This window comes from Scyliorhinus canicula, chromosome 14 (genome assembly GCF_902713615.1).
Source record: "Scyliorhinus canicula chromosome 14, sScyCan1.1, whole genome shotgun sequence".
Classification (NCBI taxonomy): Eukaryota; Metazoa; Chordata; class Chondrichthyes; order Carcharhiniformes; family Scyliorhinidae; genus Scyliorhinus; species Scyliorhinus canicula.
Window position 1 is genome coordinate 26,208,870 of NC_052159.1, and position 20,389 is coordinate 26,229,258.

Genomic DNA, 20,389 nt, shown 5'->3' on the forward strand with positions numbered 1-20,389 from the left:
TGCATTCTTGATTCGCATTTGCACAATTAATAAAATCGTACCTCAAGAAATCATTATTATACTGCTTGTTCCCGATTTCAATTTTTTCTTTGGCTGTTCACCAGAGGCCCTGGAGCTCTGTACAGAGCTAACGCTAGTACTGCTTTGTCCTGCCATGGACTCTCCTGATCAGCTCTCTCCAGCAGATTTAGATGAGATCTTGGCAAGGAGATACGCTGCCTGTTTGTGTTTATGGTGTCCTCTTCCTTCTAACAAAACAATCCCCACGGCCCATCTTTGAAGTCCTGTTGCCTTGCTTGCTCATAGCGAGAAAATGGAGAAAGCGCTTCTTCTTGACCTTATGCCAAACGCACAGGTGTACAGGGCACGTGTCCTGCTCTCCGCTGCTGCTTCTGGCTGAAAGACTATCGTTCGCGTTTAAAAGCCGGTAGTGGCCATGGGGACGTCTCCCATGATCGGAAACGCCACAATCGATCGCTCTGTGACCCTCCAGTACCCACCCATGGGTCATGACCTGCACTTTGAAAAGCCCTGTTCCAGATGGTGTTCACTGCTGCCACCTGTGTTGTTGGTGGATACAACAGGTTGCTTTAGCCTGGATGGTGTCAAGCTTCTTTAGAGTTGTTGAGGCTGCAATCATCCAGCCAAATGGAGAGTATTATATGTACCTGTAGATGGTGAGGCTTTGGGGAGTCAGGAGGTGAGTTACTCTCTGCAGAATTCCCAGCCTCTGACCTCGTCTTGTAACTACAGCATTTATGTAACTAATCCAGTTCAGATTTTGGTCAGTGGTAACCCCAGGATGTTGATGGTGGGGGATTCGGTTATGGTAATGTCATTGCATGTCCAGGGGAGACTGTTTGACTGTCTCTTGTTTGAGATGGTCATTGCTTGGATCTTGTGTTGTGTGAATGTTACTTGCCATTTACTAGTCCAAACCTGAATGTTGTCCAGGTCTTTTCTGTATATAGGCACAGGCTGCTTCAGTATCTGAGGAATTGTGAATGGTGCTGAACATTGTGCAATCATCAGTGAGCATCCCCTCTCTGACCTTATGATGGAAGGAAGGTCATTGATGAAGCAACTAGGGATTCTTGATGCCACACTCGGTCAGATGTTGCCTTGGTGTGAAGGGCTGTCACCCTCACCTCACCTCTGAATTCATCTCTTTTGTCCATGTTTGGACCAAGATTGTAATGAGGTCAGGAGCTGAATCGGCCTGGCAGAACCCATACTGACCATCCGTAATCGGGTTACTGCTGAGCAAGTGCCACTTCGTAGCACTGTCGACGACTATCTTCCATCGCTTTGCTGATTGAGGGTAAGCTGGTGGAGCGGTAATTATTGCGTAGAAAATTAAAGGAAAGTGCATTCGATGAAGGTGCGTTTTAGCTTCCCTTGTATTCAGGATTATGCACAAATTACCCAAGAGTTTGGGAAACTTTGCAATTTGCATATGATATACAGGGGGAAACTTGATGTCAACACTTGTAAGTACCAAGACTGATCTCTTTGTGCAAGGTTAACTTTTCAAGCTGAAATAATGCTTGGATTATTCTTTTATGGTCTTTATGAAAATGGTTAAATTACAAATGTAGTCTTGCCATGCCATCATTTAATCCTGTAAATATTTCATAGTTTGAGTAAGTTATTTAGTGATAGTTATTTGCAAACTATCTGCACTATACTTGCTACAAATTTCACATTTGTAATAGGCTATCTCAATTTAGATGTAATGGTTTATGTCAGAGGATTTTTTTAAAAACAAAAGTAGCCTGAATTTTGATTTCCCAACAACTAAAATGTTTAGTAGATAGATCGAGTGAGGGGGGACCTGATTGAGTTATATAAAATTGAGGGGCATAGATAGGGTCAATAGGAAGGAACATTTTCCTTTAGCAGAGGGATCAGTAACCAGGGGGCACAGATTTAAGGTAAAGTACAGGAGGTTTAGACGGGATGTGAAGAAAAACTTTTTCACCCAGAAGGTGGTTGGAATCTGGGACTCGCTGTCTGAAAGGCTGGGAGAGGTGGGAACCCTCCAACATTTAGTATTTAGACAAGCACTTGTAATGCCACAACACAAGATTATGGACCAAGTGCTGGAAAATGGGACTAGAGTAGATAGGTGTGTGGGCTTAAACATGATGGGCCGAAGGGCCTCTTTCCATGCTGTAAAAACTGACATTATGACTCTAAAGCATCGCCAATCTAACCTTGTAGCTAAAATTCCGCATGCCTGAAATGTTGTTAGATATCTGTGCCCTTTCATCCTTTCCTAAGGTGTGGTGACCAGAACTGTACAAAATGCTGTTGTTGGGGCCTACCCAGAGCTTTCTAGTGGTTCAGCATAACTTCCCTGCTCTTGTACTTCATTCCTAACTACTTCTTAATATGACCTGCCACCTTCAAAGGTCTCTGTACATATACCCGCCAGGTTCCTCTATCCCTGCGCACCTTTAAATCTCTATCATTTCTCCGTATACCGTCTGCCAAAATAGATCACCTCCCATGGCTCTGTTAAATTCCTTCCGTCACTTGTCTGCCTATCCAGCACCCATCTATGTCCTATTTCAGTCAACTATGTCATCCTCACTGTTTGCCACACCTCCCAAAGTCAGCAAATGTTGAAATTTGCATTGTATTTCTGTATTCCAATATCCAGTCACTTGCCTAGAAATTGATCTAACCTGGAAACTATACTGGAAATTATTCTCTAGATGTTTCCTTGCCCCCGAGACTTGCATTATATCCTCTACATGCGTTTGAAAAACAAAATCCATACTCTTGTGCTGATTTTACCACCTTCGTATAATAATAATAATCGCTATTGTCACAAGTAGGCTTCAATGAAGTTACTGTGAAAAGCCCCTAGTCGCCACATTGCGCCGCCTGTTCGGGGAGGCTGGTACGGGAATTGAACCCGCGCTGCTGCTGGCCTTTTCTGCATTATAAGCCAGCTGTTTAGCCCACGGTGCTAAACCAGCCCCAGGTAGCTTTTTGCAGCAGGAATCTGATTAATTTATTTTGGAATTAGTGTGACGGTGAGGATTTTATTAGGGTGAAGGTTCATTAGCAAATTTCTATATTTAGTGGTTAATTCCATTTGCTGAAAGCTAACAATTTCTTTTTTTTTTTATTTATACAGATTTTAACCATCCAAGTGAAAGCACTTATTGCTGTAGGCTCCTTGGTTTGCTCACCCAAACACGTTGTTCTTCCAGGCTCATTTCCAGTAAGATGATGCTCATTTCTGCTATTTTACTGTTCTTGGTGGGGTGATGTGTGCCTGTTAAATGCTTCCTTGATCCTCATTAGTAAGCTTATGAATATTTTATTTTACAGGGGAAAGTAGTTCATCATAGTTTAAATATAATGAGTTCCTTCTCACAGAAGGTGAAACTACAAAATATACGTCCTCTAACAGAAGATGTGCGATTCTACTACAAAAGAATGAAAAATAACAAGGATGATTTAGAATCGAAAAAGAAATCCAAGGTTTGCCATATTTTGCATTTGTGTAGTGTGCATGATTATCTCGTTATTGTAAGCAGCAAACCCGTTTCCACATTTCAACTCTACTACTCTTTTAGACATACTCAACTACCTGCATTATTTTTATTTTTTATTTTTGTTGCAATGCTAAGTCAAATTGTTTGCTTTGGTGTAACTTAAGTATTGCCTTGCTTTATTAATTATATTTTATCTTTTTTTGCAGATAGCAAATATTTATTTTGATGCTGGCTTACAATGTGGGGATTATTGTTATGTGGGATTGCCTTTTTTATCTAAATGTAAGTAATTAAAATTCATCTTTTGTAATTTCACTAAGAAAATATAAATGTGGAAAATATTGATAATTTTTGCATTGAATTTTGTTTTTTGTCTCTACAAAACCCTCTTTCCCCTCTCAATTTACCCCCCGGCCTTCCCAGCGGAATTAAGGTTGCAACATAGCCCCGCAATGCAAGATGATGCATGGGATGCAGACTGGGATTTGTATAAGAATTTGTACAAAAAATGGACAGAACTTAAAGAAAACTCGGGGCACAAGTAAGTTCCTTACGTTTTAGTGTTGAAAACATGTCATTGTTTAAATGAAGACCACTGCTCTAAAAGGACAAAGAACAACACAGCACAGGAACAGACCCTTCGGCCCTCCAAGCCTGTACCAGTCATGATACCACCCTTGGCCAAAACCCTCAGCCCTCTGAAAAGGCCTGGCAAGCCGCTCACTTCAAGGGAAATTGAAGATGGGCAACGAATGCACTCCTTTCCAGCGAAGCTCCCAACACATGAAAGAATAAGTTTTTTAAAAGGCGCCCAATGAAGGGAAGCAATAGAGAATACTGCAGCCTAGAAGTTGGAATTCCAGATGCATTTCAAAATAAAATTGCAGAGTATTCTACCAGTGTTGCTGCATGTTTGCGTTCTATAGCTGGTTAGTTCCTGACTGGCAGAGGTCATGTGTGAGGGAGGGAGGGGTAGCTAGTAGACTGGGTAAGCCAGCAAATGGTGGCATTGTGCTCAAGACTGTTTGATGGTGGCATCGTGCTCAAGGCAGTTTGATTCCAAAACACAGTGAAACTATATTGAGCCTGTAGTTGATCTGCATGCACAGGGCACTACCTACTAGTACATTCTAATCTGTCATCCCTTGATGTGTGGCTGGCTGAAACGAGATAGAATTTGGGTGTGGTAAGAAATGGTAACTGAAAATTCATCTTGGTAGCATGACTGGTGTCAGTTTATCTTTTATCCTCTGTCACTTTACTTACCTCTGGTTTGCAGCCTACCAATTAACTAGTTTGGTCGAATCGGCAGGCATGGCACATGTGATCACCGCAGGCATACAGACACAAATAAATGTTGCTTATAACATGAGGTCAACCACATTAAGCATACATAAAAATTTTGGAATGGAGCCACTTCATTTAAATTTTGCACTCCTGGTGATGTGGCAGAAGTCACAGTATACAATGTTTAACCTTGTATTGCAATCATTTTAAATTAATTATATTGTACTCCTAGTGTTTTGTAAAACGACGGTGTGTATCTTTAATGATTGCATGCACTTTTTGACTAGTTTTTGCCTCCTTTTTTAAGGATGGATGTTGTCTTTGAAGTAGATACAGACCTACAGAAAAGTGTTCAAGCTGTAATCACGTCAGAACTTATGTGGCCATCATTGATCAACACAACACGAGATTTAATTTTCCCACTTACAAACACAAATAGCACATCAGTAAGTATTTATTGCAAGTGTATCTTATAAAATATTTTGATTTAGATTTATGAAAACTGTTGTGTCCTGCAGTGATTTTGGCTCAATCGGTAAATATTGCTGTTTGATTTTCTGCAGGAAAAAGAACTAATTTTAGAAAATCCAGCAGATGCACCAGTGTATGCCCAACTTCTTCCTTTAGCATTGTATCCCAATCCTTCATTTGTTGCAGATGTGTTAATGGAAAGGTATGTATTTGCCTTTCAATTGCATTATTTCTCCACTATTTAACATAACCATCATTTCTCTCGACCCCATCTCGAGCATGAGAAGGAAACCTGGTTAATTTTGTCCCAGTTCCTCCACTCAAGTACAGAAATATAAGTTGTTAAAAGACTAACTAGTTGTTGGTGTCACCAAGACTGGGTGGGATGCATACAATATAAAATAGTGTACATTTCTACCCCTAAACGACCCTCATATAGACTGATCTGATCTCTTCACACACTTTCTCTGCTGAATAGTAATAAACTCCTGAATGCTTCACCCGATGCCTGTATCTATGTATTTACATTGTGTATTCATGTTTGCCCTATGTTTTTTTTTCCTTCATGTGTGGAATGATCTGTCTGACTGTACACAGAACAATACTTTTCACTGTATCTCTGTACACGTGACAATAAATAAATCCAATCCAAAGGGTACAGGAATAGAGAAGGAGGGTTTAAGTGCATTCATCAACGATAAGAGGCATGTTGAGAAAGTGTTTTTTCAAGCATACTGGGGATTAAAGACTTAATAAATAGAAGACTAGAGTATAAAAGCAAGGAATTTATGATGAACCTTTTACAAAGACTAGTTCATCGGTCTCAACTGAAGCATTGTATCTGATTCTGGACACCACAGAATGATTCCAGGAATTAGAAACTTCAGTTGGGTGGTTACACTGGGGAAATTGGGTGTTCTTGGAGAAGAGGTTAGAAGAGAATTCGGTAGATGTATTAAAAATCATGAGGGGTCTAGACAGATTAGCTAGAGAGAGAAACTCTTTCTCATGACAGAACAGCTGAGAAGCAGAGGACAAAGACTTGTGATTCACAAAAAAATCTTCAGCAATACCATGAAAAATATTTTGCAAAGCAAGTGTTTAGGGTCTGGAATGCACTGCTCGAGACTGATGGAAGCAGGTTCCATTCTGGCTTGCGGGAGAGAATTGGATAAGCTTCTGAAGAGAGAAGGGTTACTTGAGGTGAGGGAGTGAGAGGGAGTGAGGGGGGAGGGGGGGGGGAGGAGAGGGAGTGAGGGGGGAGGAGAGGGAGTGAGGGGGGAGATGAGGGGGGAGGAGAGGGAGTGAGTGGATGAGTTCTTGCAGAGATGTAGCACAGACACAATAGTTTGCATGGCTGCCTCTATTATAACCATTCTATGAATCCATGTTGATTATGTAGAACATTTTCTGTAAAATAAGCATTAGCCACCTTTTTGTCTGAAGAATTATTGAATATATTTATGGCTTTAGAGCAGCAGGAAATAACATTGCATGAACATGTTAAAGTGCAAATGCAATAATTCTGTTTAACTTCTTGATCTTCATTATGTATAGTACCTTAAAAAATGTTTGTCAATACCATCCATGGTGCCCTATAATTTGACAACAACATGATGTGAAAAAGGAAACACTGCTCCTGTTGAGGACAATTCTTATTAATACCGTTAAAAATCTAATAATTGCCAGCTGTCCCTGTCCACTTTAATTCCAACCAGAATCGGACTTGTGTTAATGCTAATTAGTAATGTTATCACTAATTAATTTTAAACTGTTTCTAAATTAGATTTTAAAGATTTATTGATACGAATTTCAAATTGTGATAATGATTAATGCATTGAAAAATATGGACTGTTAACACAGGCATCTAACTTATGGTAGACACCTTGAGATACGTGGTCTGAAACAGGCTGGTTAGTGATGTGTAAGATTTAGACATTGTTTCTGCAGTAACTGCAACTTTTATTCTTTAATTTCAGGCTTCACTTAGGCAAGCATGCAAATCTGAATACACAAACCTTTGAATTTAAGATCATCAGTAACCATGTAAGTGAAATAAGTTGCTCTCCAAGAATAACATATGCCTCCACCTGAGGGTTAAATTTCAGGCTCGTCTAATGTTTGTGTGGGTTTCGCCCCCACAACCCAAAGATGTGCAGGCTAGGTGGATTAGCCACGCTAAATCGCCCCTTAATTGGAAAAAATGAATTGGGTACTCTAAATTTTTTTTAAAAAATAAAACATTTTGCGGCTCGAGATACTCCCATCAAAATTGGGTGGCCTTCCTAAATTATTAAATTCAGTAGTTGATATAAAGGCCTGGAATTGAAATTTAATGGGAGAGCAGCAGCGTTGCTTATCTATATGATTGCTATTAAGGCTTCAAATGCAATCTTAATGGACTCCAAAGATAATTTTCATAATCAGGGGCTGTTTAGCACACTGGGCTAAATCGTTGGCTTTGAAAGCAGGTCAGCAGCACGGTTCGATTCCCGTAACAGCCTCCCCGAACAGGTGCCGGAATGTGGCGACTAAGGGCTTTTCACAGTAACTTCATTGAAGTCTACTCGTGACAATAAGCGATTTTCATTTCATTTTTCATTTCATTTAAACGGCAGACTTTGTTGTTGATGTTTCTTCGAACAGTCGTGGTTCCTGATAAAGACTATAAAAATGGATATCGTTGATTTTGATGAGAATTTGTTCTATGTACTATGATGCATAAGGAACAAAAATGCAGTGGATTTGATTTTTTTAAAACTGTATGTGGCAGCTATGTTTGCTATGATGGACATAGTAGAGAGAAAATGTTAGCATAGAAATTTTTTTGTTAAACGTTGGTTTCCCCCATTGGTTAACTGAATTTGCTAAGTGGGTAACTTAGCCATATAAGCTGGGAAGATCCCATGTTTGATCTCTGGTTTATACTGGATCGGGAGAAAAATGGCAAGAAGAAAAGGAAGCTGTGATGCACTCTACAAGCAGGATTATTTCCCTGCATAACAAATGCAACCAAATTCTTTAGACCTTTCATAGATAGGCTGCTTGAACCACAGAAGGGCATGCAGAGTAGATTTCACTACAGTACCACCAATGGCTGGATAATTCAATTATGACCAGTTTGGAAAAACTAGTGGTGTGTTCAATCTGTAGGTCAAAAGTGGTATTTAATAGAAGTGTGCATAATGAAAGATTATTTTTACTGCTTGGTCAATTGGTACTTTGGGGGGGGGGGATACGTTTAGAATTGGCATTGAGCCGGGAAGATGAGATGTTTCACATTGGAAATCACTTGCAACTACTTTAAGTCTAGCCAGGCATTTAAGATGGGAACGCACAAGCACTTCGGAATGTTATGGAGAAAGAACAAGGTTTAGATTTGATAACTTTGTGATGCTGGTTCCTGTGTAGCAATTTCAGATTCTTTGAGTTGATAGGGTGACGGTGAGACTCTGATTTTCCATGTCTATACCGCAAGCCTACTATTAATCAGCTTTCAGATTTGTATGCTAATGTACTATCTTTATTGGATGCAATGATATTCAGTAAATTGCAGTGGTTCAGTCAAAATTCTGCACCTCCTGACTGTTGTCACAGTTCTGTGGTTAGCTGGCTGAGAGAGTTATAACCTCCTGTGAGAGAAACACCTTGATGCTTCATTCTGTGCCAATGCATGTCACTGATGCATGTTGACTAATGTGGGATCAAGTTGTATTCTTTCTTTTCAGGACCTAACTAATATTTCTAAAGAACTGTGCTTCGTGCTGCCCATGAAATTGGACTGGCTAAGAACAGCATGGAGCACCTAATTCAGGCTAGGCTGTATGTTGTTTTGTTTTTATCTAGCTTTATTTGAATAACTTGTTTAGATGACCAACTCGTTAAAAGCATTCTTTAAAATAAGATTTTAATTTGGTTATATGTAATGATTTTAGAAGTAGAGGTGTAAGTGGAAATATTAATTCTGCGAACTGCTGCTTAGGCATGTAAAACTGTACATGAATGCAGCATCTACTAAGACATGGTGGGGAGTGGTGGATGTAGGGAGGTGAAATTATTTTTTTTTGTATACAAGAGTGCTAATCAAACTCTTGTTTTCCTTCTCCCTCTCACTTGTCCTTTTTGTTTCTAGACGTCATCCGTTAAAAGTTCTTCAGGATTTGTAGAAGGATCTGTACGGCAATCTGTGCTAAATGTAATTCTGAAGTCTGGTGAAAGAAGAGCTGTGACAGTGAAGTTTACACCAGTTCACAACAGAACTGTGATGTCCTTAATTATTATAAGGTGTGTTCTTGTTGCTGTATTGACTTTTGATACTTCCCTAAGCCTCCAGTTTTTCTCATTTGTGGAGGGTTTTGGAATGCACTTCGAACTTGGCATTTTGCAAAATAAAAAAACTGCTTGAAATGTGTTGCTTGTAAATTCAATGCATGTAACCTTTGATCATGCTGGTGAACTGTTCAGGGGTGTTGACTATTGAATTGGGAAAGGTGCTTATTTTACTGAACTATTTCAGGAGTTTAATCTGAGATTTTTTACCAACTAATTCTTTACTCTGCAGAAACAATCTGACAGTAGTGGATGCAGTTGTGGTACAAGGACAAGGAACAACTGAGAGCCTCAAGGTTGCAGGGAAGCATCCTGGTCCCGGAAGTTCTTTACGTTTCAAAATTAATGAAGCTTTGCTTAAAGACTGTTCGGATAGTAAGTCATTTGGCACTAATGAAACCACAAGGGCAGGGGTCAGTTAGCGCAAGATGGCTAGTGTGTGGTTCAGATTAATGGCAACAGCACAGCATTCGATCCCTGTCATGGCTGAGGTAGACTCCGGGTCTACCACCTTGTCCTGCCTGTAGGTTTAAAAAAACCCAAATCTGGCTCTTTCTGTGGTTTGGTGAATAATTGCGAAGGACCTGCCTTCAGACAGAGAACTGGAAGAAAAAGAGGTGGGTGTAGCTGATATACTCGTTATTGTGAAATAGCAAAGGACTTGGAATGAAGTTGAAATGGGAGCCTTCAAGCCTGGCGAGAAATTTATGAAACCAAGTCTCCCATACATTAATTAAGAATTTGCCTTCATGGAACAGTTTTGATGTGGTCAGGAATTTCCAAAGCATTGTAACCAATTAATTGCTTTTTGAGCATCTTAACAGTTTGTAAGCAATTTTGATAAACCAATTTTCAAGGACTGAATAGCAACCAGTGCAGTAAATGGCAGAGATGAATGCTGGCCAGCACAGTAGGAGAACTTGTTGCTCTGAATAGTCCAGCTAAACAGGCCATGGTTTAATGTCTTACCAGAAAGTTGGCACATCCAACTTTGTTCACAACCTAATAATTCTGCTTGAATTCAAATCTAGTAAAAATTAAACCTTTTTATATAAATTTGGAAAGAATCAACAGAAATAGAGTACCGGTGTGGGATTGCAAATTTTAACAATAAGGATGTCAATTATTTTTCTTTGCTGTAAAATATCACCAGTAGCTCAACCATTTCAACAAACGAAGGAAGAATCTGAGCCTGCATTTAAAAGCAATATGCCACGAATGGCATTGCAACATTAAATACAGCGGCAAATTTCTGAGGGCTTACTGATTAAAACGGACTGCAGCGGTTCAAGGAGCAGTCCAGCACCACCTTCCCAAGGGCAATTAGGGATGAGCAACAAATGCTGGCTTTACCAGTGACGTGTGCACCCTTGTGGAATAAAACATTGTTCAGACTGGAACTATGCCATAGATCAGGAAGGCTCCAGGTACAGCCTTTGACCAATGATTAATTAGGTTGCCACCGAACCTCAAAAAATGTTATAAACAGCCCTGTACCACTAGGCTTGGGGAAGGAATTTAGCTTCAGGTTCCAATTCTAGTCTAATTATTGCTTCAGGAAATGGTACATGTATGGCAGATTGGAATTGTCATAGCGCTACCCGCAATTGTTTGCAGCATTAACCTAGGCTTGCATGAAGAGTGTATGAGATACTGGATGGATTGCTAGAACCAATTGAGTTGTACCCCCGAAAGAAGCAGAAAAAGGGAGGCACAGTGGTTAGCACTGCTGCCTTATAGTGCCAGGGACCTGGGTTCAATTCCAGCCTTGGGTGGCTGTCTGTGTGGAGTTTCCACGCTCTCCCAGTGTCTGCGTGGGTTTCCTCCGGGTGCTCCGATTTCCTCCCACAGCCCAAAGATGTGCAGGATAAGTGGATTGGCCATGCAGAAATTGCCCCTTAGTGACCAAAGTTAGACGGGATTACGGGGATAGGATGGGGGAGTGGGCCTAGGTAGAGTGCTCTTTCAGACATTCGGTGCAGACTCTATGAACCGAACGGCCGCTTTCTGCACTGCAGGGATTCTATGGATAAAAGTATGGGGGACTGGAGAAAGTAGGAAGTCTTTCATGTTCACGTATTTCATTGAAGGCTAATTAACTTTTTTTAAATTGCAGAAATGAAAATGAAAGAGCCAAACTTCACATTGAGGAGAGTTTTTAAAGTAGAAAATACAGGACAACTTCCAGTTCTTGTCAAGTCTATGGAAATCAGTGGATACATCTGTGAAGGATACGGCTTCAAAGTTGTAAACTGTCAAGAGTTTGCACTAAAACCAAATGCCTCTAAAGACATTATTATATTGTGAGTCCTTCAGCTTATTTTGGTCTGGCTGATTTGAAGGACTGTTAAATCCACGCATTATTGGCGATGCTACACTACCATTAATTTAGAAGTGTAACTTTAAAAGAAAAAACAGCTCAATAGTTCAGACCATTGACCCAGACCAACTTTCATTACTATGTTTAGCAACTACTTAATGTTGCCTACTTACAACACAGTTGTTTTCTCACACACACACACTCTGGCAACCCTGTAATAAACTAGTCAGTATAATAACCAGTGGCTATTTTTTTAAATACATGAATTGTTAGCAGAGCACTTTAAACAAAAAAAAAAAAATGTGCTTGGATTGTTAATTCAAAATCAGACAGCATAAATTGGTTAGCTATAAATCCACAAACCTCCTGGGATTTGTTTTTTGTAATTGTAATGTTACATGGGGCAGCACGGTGGCACAGTGGTTAGCATTGTTGCCTACGGCGCTGAGGACCCGGGTTCGAATCCCGGCCCTGGGTCACTGTCGTGTGGAGTTTGCACATTCTCCCTGTGTCTGCGTGGGTTTCGCCCCCACAACCCAAAAGATGTGCAGGATAGGTGGATTGGCCACCCCTTAATTGGAAAAAATAATTGGGTATACTAAACTTATTTTTTTTTTTAAAAGAAAAAATTGTAATGTTACATGGCTTGGGGCGGCATTTAACTAATTGGAACAAAGTCCCATAGCGAGTGCGTTCAGCCATGTGTTTCCCGATGCTTGCAGCGGCGAGAAACACTATTATAAATTGGCACTCGCGTTAGAAAGGGTACCTCAGCGGGAAACGCACGGCCAAGCCGCATATAGCCCTGTTTTGTGTACTGAGGAGCTCTGCTCGCTGTAGCCTGTAACGGTATAGCGAGAGAAAGGGACCCCATTTTTCTCCGGAAGCGAATCCTCTCTCTCTCTCTCTCTCTCTTCCCTCCCCCACCACGTAGAAAATGCCAGCTTGACACCTTGACAGTGTAAACGTGGCATCCTGGCAGTGCCCCTGCCAACAGGCAGTGCCTCCTGGGCACCCAGTCTGGTACCGCCAGGATGCCACCCTGCCCAAAGAGTATGCACCTGGGGGCCTCCGATCCCCTGGGATCCCTTCCTCTCTCTCTCTCTCTCTCTCTTCCCCCCCCCCCCATTGTTGCTGTTCCGTCTGTTTCCCTGTTTGTGGAGACCAGTTCCGAAAGGCGCTCGCCCGAGGTCTCCGTGGCAAAGATGATAGATCGCACACCTCTGGTAACGCTGGAATCTGCACATTAAATGAGATGAGTGGACTCGCTTTATTATGCAGATTTGCTTTTAAAAAAAAGTATCGTGTGCACAATGGCGGGAATTTGCATCGCAACGTCTCGCAAGATCGCATTAGAACTCGGGAGGCGTTGCGAGCCGGGTCAAGTTGGGTCTCCGGCTTCTATTGTCACGCTGTGTCGCGGCGAGCTGACTTTCGGGTGCAGCGTGGACGTAAAATTGTGCCATTAGGATGTAGCTTGGTCTGTAGTTCTAAAATATGCATTTGTAATGCTTTTATTCTGAGTGTTTTATGGTCATAATCAATTTATGAGTCCTGGCATTTTTATTTTCAGGTTTACACCAGATTTCACTGCCTCCAGAGTTATCCGTGAACTAAAACTTGTTACAGCAGGAGGCTCGCAGTTTGTTTTTGTATTAAATGCATCACTTCCTTATCATATGTTGGCAACATGTGCAGAGGCCCTGCCTAGACCCAACTGGGAGCTGGGACTGTATGTGATCATCTCAGGAATAATGAGGTATCTATTAAAGACTGTGAAACATTCAAAATCTACTGCTGAATATATCACGTGTACCTTGAAAAGCCCGTTTGGCTGGTGAAAACCCTCACCATATTTTATTCTCAGTAAATGAGGATTCCCATTTGCTCAATAGAGGACACATCCCATTTACCCAAGGACAGAGCACTTGGGCACAGTTTGTCAGAGTGAAAGCTTTGGAATGCCAGTTGTGTGCTGGGGTACAACCAAATGATACAAGAGCACTGCTTCCTATCAAAGACCATCGTTTAGGATAATTACTCGTAGGGCTACTTGGATTGAAGTGTGAAGAATACCAGTCCCAAGTGATAGCCTTGCCACATTCCCTTTGTAAATCAAACTACCTGGTCCTTTATTAATGCTCTGAAGCACGACCTGGTTCATGTATCAAATTACAATAGCAGGTTGACCTCATTTTTTTCCCTTCACCTGGTTTGTCATCTTGAAGACACCAATATTCCAACTAGACCCCGTTTGTAATTTGAGGAGCAAACAAGCATGGGTTTGACCCCTCAGTTACAGGTGGCTCACTTAAGTGTCTGAAACTAAGACAAAAAAGCCATCCCAAGCATCTGCTAAACATCCTAACTATAGTTGAAGGGTGTACTTGGGCTGAAGCTTCTCCCCTTCTGGGTTTCTTTACCTGCTAAGTGCAAAGTATAAAAGAGGAGAGAAACTGATACAGTACAAACTATTATTTGATTTGTTATTCTTTTTCAGTGTTTTGTTCCTTTTGGTGATTGGAACAGCTTATTTAGAAGCTCAAGGAATATGGGAGCCCTTCAAAAGGCGTCTGTCTTTAGAGGGATCCAATCCTCCCTTTGACATGGGAAGGACATTCGATCTCAGGAGAATAGTTGGTATTTCATCAGATGGAAAGTAAGTATAATGATCTTGGCTTGGAAGTGTTTTTCCTTGGACTTTTCAGAATATATTGCTTGTATTGATCTGATTGCAGCTACTTTTTACCACATGTTTTGCTTAGATTTTGTTGTCCTGAGTTTGGGATATGCAGTTTAAGCAGTAAGGGTGTTATGCCATACAGCACATTAAGCGGTCATTAGTTTACAGTGACTAATTCAAAAAGCCACTAGCCACCCTGACTGGGAAATATGTTGCTGTTAGTTCACGTCGCTAGTACAAATTCCTCTAACTCCCTCCCTCACTACGCTGTGGCTTACCTACACCACGTGGACTACTGCGGTTCAGGAAGACACCTCACCACCACCTACTCGAGGGTGGATATGGATGGATAATAAATGCTGGCCTAGCCAGCGATGTCCACATCCTGTAATGAATTTTTTAAAAATCCTGTTCTGCAAATAGGGAAAGTCTAATGAGGAAAGTGTAATTATAAATTTTCATGGCATACATTAATCACACTGCCAAAGTTGTCTTCCTGGAATTTCTTTAGACCCCTTCAGCTTACAAGAACCATGAGTATCCTAGAACGTAGAAATAATTGGTAGGTGTGAAAAGGCCACAGTCCATCTACCATCTTGGTAGTCACATAATATAACAATAATCAAGTTGTTGAGTAATCATGGAAGCGCATCTATCAATTGGTCTACAATAGATCCAGACATGAAGTGAGGATAGCCCCAATGATGGAAAGCTTTGGGAATCATCGGTGCAAACTCACCTGCTCTTCTTGAGCATGGTGTACTTTATATCATGTCTCAAAGTATTCGTATATTGCACCCCAAAGTATTATCTGAAATAAGTATATCTAATTTGCCTTTGAAAGAATCAATACTATTTTATTTCCATGCCTATATTTACTCTCCCTTACTGGAGTAACGTTTACCCAGGTTGGCTTTTAATTTAACTTTCGAGTATAGGCAGTGTTGTCTCATTCTACATGGGGACAAATTAGAAAATTGGGATCCTGGATACGCCTTTTGCAGTGCCCGACCTCAAGTCATAGTACTTGATCCCTTTATCTTTATTATTCTTTCTTATCTATTTTTTCTAACTTTTTTTTAATGCATCGTGACATTCAAATTGGTAATCACAACAAAGGATGAGCTTTCTTCTGCAATGTTAGCAGCCTGCAAAACTCATCTATATTGCCCTTGATCACTGGGCTGCCAAATGTTACTGTTTATCAGTATTATTGGTTCTCAGTATTTTAGCATGCAGGTTTGTTAACCACGTCATTTTAGTGATTTTTCTTTTGTTGTCTTCCTGTGATGCGTGCCAGAAGCTCTAGGACACCGTAAAAGTCATACTTTTGTATCCATAGCACAAGCCTATTTTATGTAGTGTTGCATCAATGAAATACAAGGTTACGAAAACTTTAGGGATGTAATTGGCACGGTACTGGCTGCATGATTTTTACAATGCACTTCATTTTATACGGTCTCATTTAAAAAAAAAAAGACTTTTAAACGTTTACTTTTCTCTGCAGCAATAAAATGCGTAAGTACGATCTATTTTAATATCTCAAAGTTCTCGTGCATATTATTATTTTTTTTGTTGTCTTCAGTTTAAATGCACTTGGATCAGATTCAAATCACAATTCTTCAAGAGGAGTATTTGGAGGAGGTGGTTCTTCAAGACCCAGTGTAGCCAACCATAAGCAGTTCTCTGCTGCATCACAGTTGCACAGTAACAGAAACTCTTTAGACTTTGACAGTCCAAAACTAAAAAACAATTTTGCAAATAACTCAAATAGCACTGGTAGAACATCTACCCCAACAGTATCCATTGCATCTGCTACAAAAGTAAATGCCATTACTTCTGAGACAAATCCATACCAGAGCCAGGCAAACAGGCGATCAAAGACATCAAGACCGTTTCACCAAACACACCAGCAACAGACACAAATACAACCGGATCTACAGTCATTACCACAATTACCAGCAGTGCCTCAGCAACAGGAGCAGCATAATGAGAACACTGTGTCACATCTGTCACCTGTTATTTCATGTACGGACAATGCAAACACAAGGCACAGCTCAGAGGACTCTGATATCACCAGCCTCGGAGATACAGTGGACAGAGAATGTGAACTACCTGAATCCCCATCACCAGATGTCTTCACAGAACAGCCTCCATCTCCTGCATCAAAAAATAAAGGTAAACAGCATTTGTTTGGAGACAGCAGCTTGCATTTGGGTAGTGCCTGTAAAATAGACAAACCATCTTGGGGAACTTCACAAAAGCCGAAGAAAAACTGGTGTCAAGCCAAAGAAGGGATGAGTAGAATGGGCCTATATTATCTGATGTTTAGAAGCATGATGTTCCCATTGTAACATATAAAATTCTTGAATGGATTTAACAGGGTAGATGATGAGAAGCTAGAGCGACTAAAATTTGGCATCATCTAACAGTAAGAGGTCAGCCATTTAGGGCCAAAATGAGAAATTTCTTCTTTGGTAGGGTTATATATCTTTGGAATTCTTTACCACAGAGGGCTGTGAATGAGTATGTTCAATACTGAAATTGCTGAGAATTTTTGGCACAAAGGAAGGAAATCGAAGGACAGGGTGGAAAAGGAGAGTTGAGGCGGAAGTTCAATCATCTCATTGAACAGCAGAACCCCAAACTGGCTCAAATGGGCCCCCTCCTAGTCCTTATGTTTTTAGCTGAAATGGTCAAAAGCTTACTGGAGAGATGGTAGCATAGTGATAATGTCACTGAATCAGTCATCCAGTTGTCCAGGCTAATGTTCTGGGAACGAGAGCTCAGATCCCACCACGGCAGCTGGTGAAATTTGGATTCAATTAATAAATCTGGAATTAAAGCTAGTCTCCATAATGGTGACCAGAAAACCCCAGTTGACATTTCAAGCTGAATTTGACTCTTGACCATTAATGTTAAGAACGGGGCCAGATTTGCTCAAAAGTCCCAAGGAATACGGACACGGTAGCATTGTGGATAGCACAATCGCTTCACAGCTCCAGGGTCCCAGGTTCGATTCCGGCTTGGGTCACTGTCTGTGCGGAGTCTGCACATCCTCCCCGTGTCTGCGTGGGTTTCCTCCGGGTGCTCCGGTTTCCTCCCACAGTCCAAAGATGTGCGGATTAGGTGGATTGGCCATGATAAATTGCCCTTAGTGTCCAAAATTGCCCTTAGTGTTGGGTGGGGTTACTGAGTTATGGGGATAGGGTGGAGGTGTTGACCTTGGGTAGGGTGCTCTTTCCAAGAGCTGGTGCAGACTCGATGGGCCGAATGGTCTCCTTCTGCACTGTAAATTCTATGTAAATAGAAATTCAAGAAGGGAGGGATTTGGTCGTGAAGACTGGAGTTTGGGTTGGAGTTGGAGGTGAAGACTGGAGTTGCGGTTGGAGGTGAAGACTGGAGTCTAAGCACTAAGATGACCAGGATAGGAGTGATAGGTGGATGCTACTTCGATGTGGCATGAATACCTTCAGAGTTTGCACTGCAGTTAAGGATGGGAGGCTGACTGGGAAAACATTTGAATAGGTATTCTGGAGATGACCATGACATGGATGAGGATTTGGGGAATCTAATACTCCATTACAGTGGAAGTGAGACAGTTGCATGAGAGTAACGCCTTGTATCTTAAAAACCAATTGTTTTTTTTTAAAATTAAAGCGACATAGCACACTTGTAGAATGGTGGGAACATTATATTTATTAGTTACAAGAGAAGCAGGTGTCTGCCACAAGACCAATTTTTAGTTTTGCAAAGTGAACTCAAACCCCTAAAATTGCTTTGCAGGAATGAAGGGACTGACCAAGTCCCTTTCCAGAATAAGTAGATAAAAAAAATATTAACAATGAGAAAATGGCAGATGTGTTGTGTTAAATTCTTCAGAAGTGTCAGAATTGCATTGGAAATGGAACATTATTACCTGACTGTTATTTGGTTCCCTCCCCTCAGGCTGTGTTCTTCAATTGTTGCTATAATCCCACATATTTTTCTTTTACCAATTCAGAAGGCAGGCCTCCTTGGCTCTTTCTATTTTGGGAGCTTGTGAAATTGAAACAAGATCCTAGTATTGGAACATTCGCTGCCAATTCAGCTACTGTCAGATGGCTAAAATACACACTACAATATAAATGCCTCGTGTATGGCAGTGTAGTGGTTATGGCATTGAATTGAAAACCTAGAGTTCATAAATTCAAACAGCACCATTGTAAATTTTAAATTGAATCCTGTCAATCTGGTAATTTGTGAACTAGCATGTTAGCCTGTCAGTTGCTGTGAGTGGTATTCTTCCATATCTGTGGTAACTTTTTAAATAGCATTAGTTTTTTTTTGTTTCTACTGGTGACACGTCTGCACTTTATCTTGATATTGGTGCACATAACAAAATTAAATCTGGATATGGATGGAAAAAATAAGAGGGAACAGTGTATACCACTCTTCAAAAAAAAACCTCCCTTAACTCAACTGTTCTGCCCAAACTAGATTTCCTGTCTCAAAATCCTCAATGTTTTATCGCCATACAGCTCCGTGCCCAGAACCCAGTCTGACTGAGACACTGACATCCTTTGGCATTGCAATGAGGGTGCAGTCACTGTTGTCAGCCCTTTCATTGAATTCTCCATTGAGTTTGACAAAATTAACCACATCCTCCTCTGATCCCACTTCCAGGTCACTGCCTTCATTAGCTGCCTCTCTCTCTCACGCTCTCTCTCTCTTCCGCGCTCTCTCTCTCTCTCTCTCGCGCGCTCTCTCTCTCTCTCTCTCTCTCTCTCTCTCTCTCTCTCTCTCTCTCTCTCTCTCTCTCTCTCTCGCGCGCTGCGCGCGCTCTCTCTCTCTCGCGCACTCTCTCTCTCGCGCTCCTCTCTCTCTCGCGCTCTCTCTCTCGCGCCCTCTCTCTCTCTCGCGCCCTCTCTCTCTCTCGCGCCCTCTCTCTCTCTCGCGCCCTCTCTCTCTCTCTCTCTCTCTCTCCCTCTCTCTCTCGCGCGCTCTCTCTCTCACGCTCTCTCTCTCTCTCTCGTGCTCGCTATCTCTCTCTCGCGCGCTCTCTCTCTCTCTCTCGCGCTCTCGTGCTCTCGCGCTCTCTCTCTCTCGCGCTCTCTCTCTCTCTCTCTCTCTCTCTCTCTCTCTCTCTCTCTCTCTCGCGCGCTCTCTCTCGCGCGCTCTCTCTCTCTTGCGCTCTCTCTCTCTCGCGCTCGCTCTCTCTCGTGCTCGCTCTCTCGCGCTCGTGCTCTCTCGCGCTCGCTCTCTCTCGCGCTCGCTCTCTCTCGGCTCGCTCTCTCTCGCGCTCGCTCTCTCTCGCGCTCGCTCTCTCTCGCGCTCGCTCTCTCTCGCGCTCGCTCTCTCTCGCGCTCGCTCTCTCTCGCGCTCGCTCTCTCTCGCGCTCGCGCTCGCTCTCTCTCGCGCTCGCTCTCTCTCGCGCTCGCTCTCTCTCGCGCTCGCTCTCTCTCGCGCTCGCTCTCTCTCGCGCTCGCGCTCTCTCTCTCGTGCTCGCGCGCTCTCTCTCCCGCGCTCGCGCGCTCTCTCTCCCGCGCTCGCGCGCTCTCTCTCCCGCGCTCGCGCGCTCTCTCTCCCGCGCTCGCGCGCTCTCTCTCCCGCGCTCGCGCGCTCTCTCTCCCGCGCTCGCGCGCTCTCTCTCCCGCGCTCGCGCGCTCTCTCTCCTGCGCTCGCGCGCGCGCGCGCGCTCTCGCTCACGCTCTCGCTCACGCTCTCATCCTAGCCCCAGGTCACTGTCTGTATGGAGTGTGCACATTCTCCCCGTGTCTGCATGGGTCTCAGAGACCCCACAACCCA

At 42.2% G+C, this 20,389-nt stretch overlaps 1 protein-coding gene across 1 annotated transcript in view; it reads left to right on the forward strand.

Annotated features, from left to right (window-relative positions):
* The window catches only part of tmem131 (transmembrane protein 131), a 190,050-nt gene that overhangs the window by 140,179 nt on the left and 29,482 nt on the right, over positions 1-20,389 (forward strand). Inside the window, exons 19-31 of the mRNA XM_038819000.1 lie at positions 3,149-3,235; positions 3,346-3,498; positions 3,719-3,794; positions 3,936-4,053; positions 5,107-5,245; positions 5,363-5,472; positions 7,250-7,316; positions 9,403-9,554; positions 9,832-9,974; positions 11,716-11,902; positions 13,493-13,678; positions 14,420-14,578; positions 16,188-16,780. Coding sequence (XP_038674928.1) covers positions 3,149-3,235; positions 3,346-3,498; positions 3,719-3,794; positions 3,936-4,053; positions 5,107-5,245; positions 5,363-5,472; positions 7,250-7,316; positions 9,403-9,554; positions 9,832-9,974; positions 11,716-11,902; positions 13,493-13,678; positions 14,420-14,578; positions 16,188-16,780 — 2,170 coding nt within the window. The remainder of the gene's footprint in view (positions 1-3,148; positions 3,236-3,345; positions 3,499-3,718; positions 3,795-3,935; positions 4,054-5,106; positions 5,246-5,362; positions 5,473-7,249; positions 7,317-9,402; positions 9,555-9,831; positions 9,975-11,715; positions 11,903-13,492; positions 13,679-14,419; positions 14,579-16,187; positions 16,781-20,389) is intronic.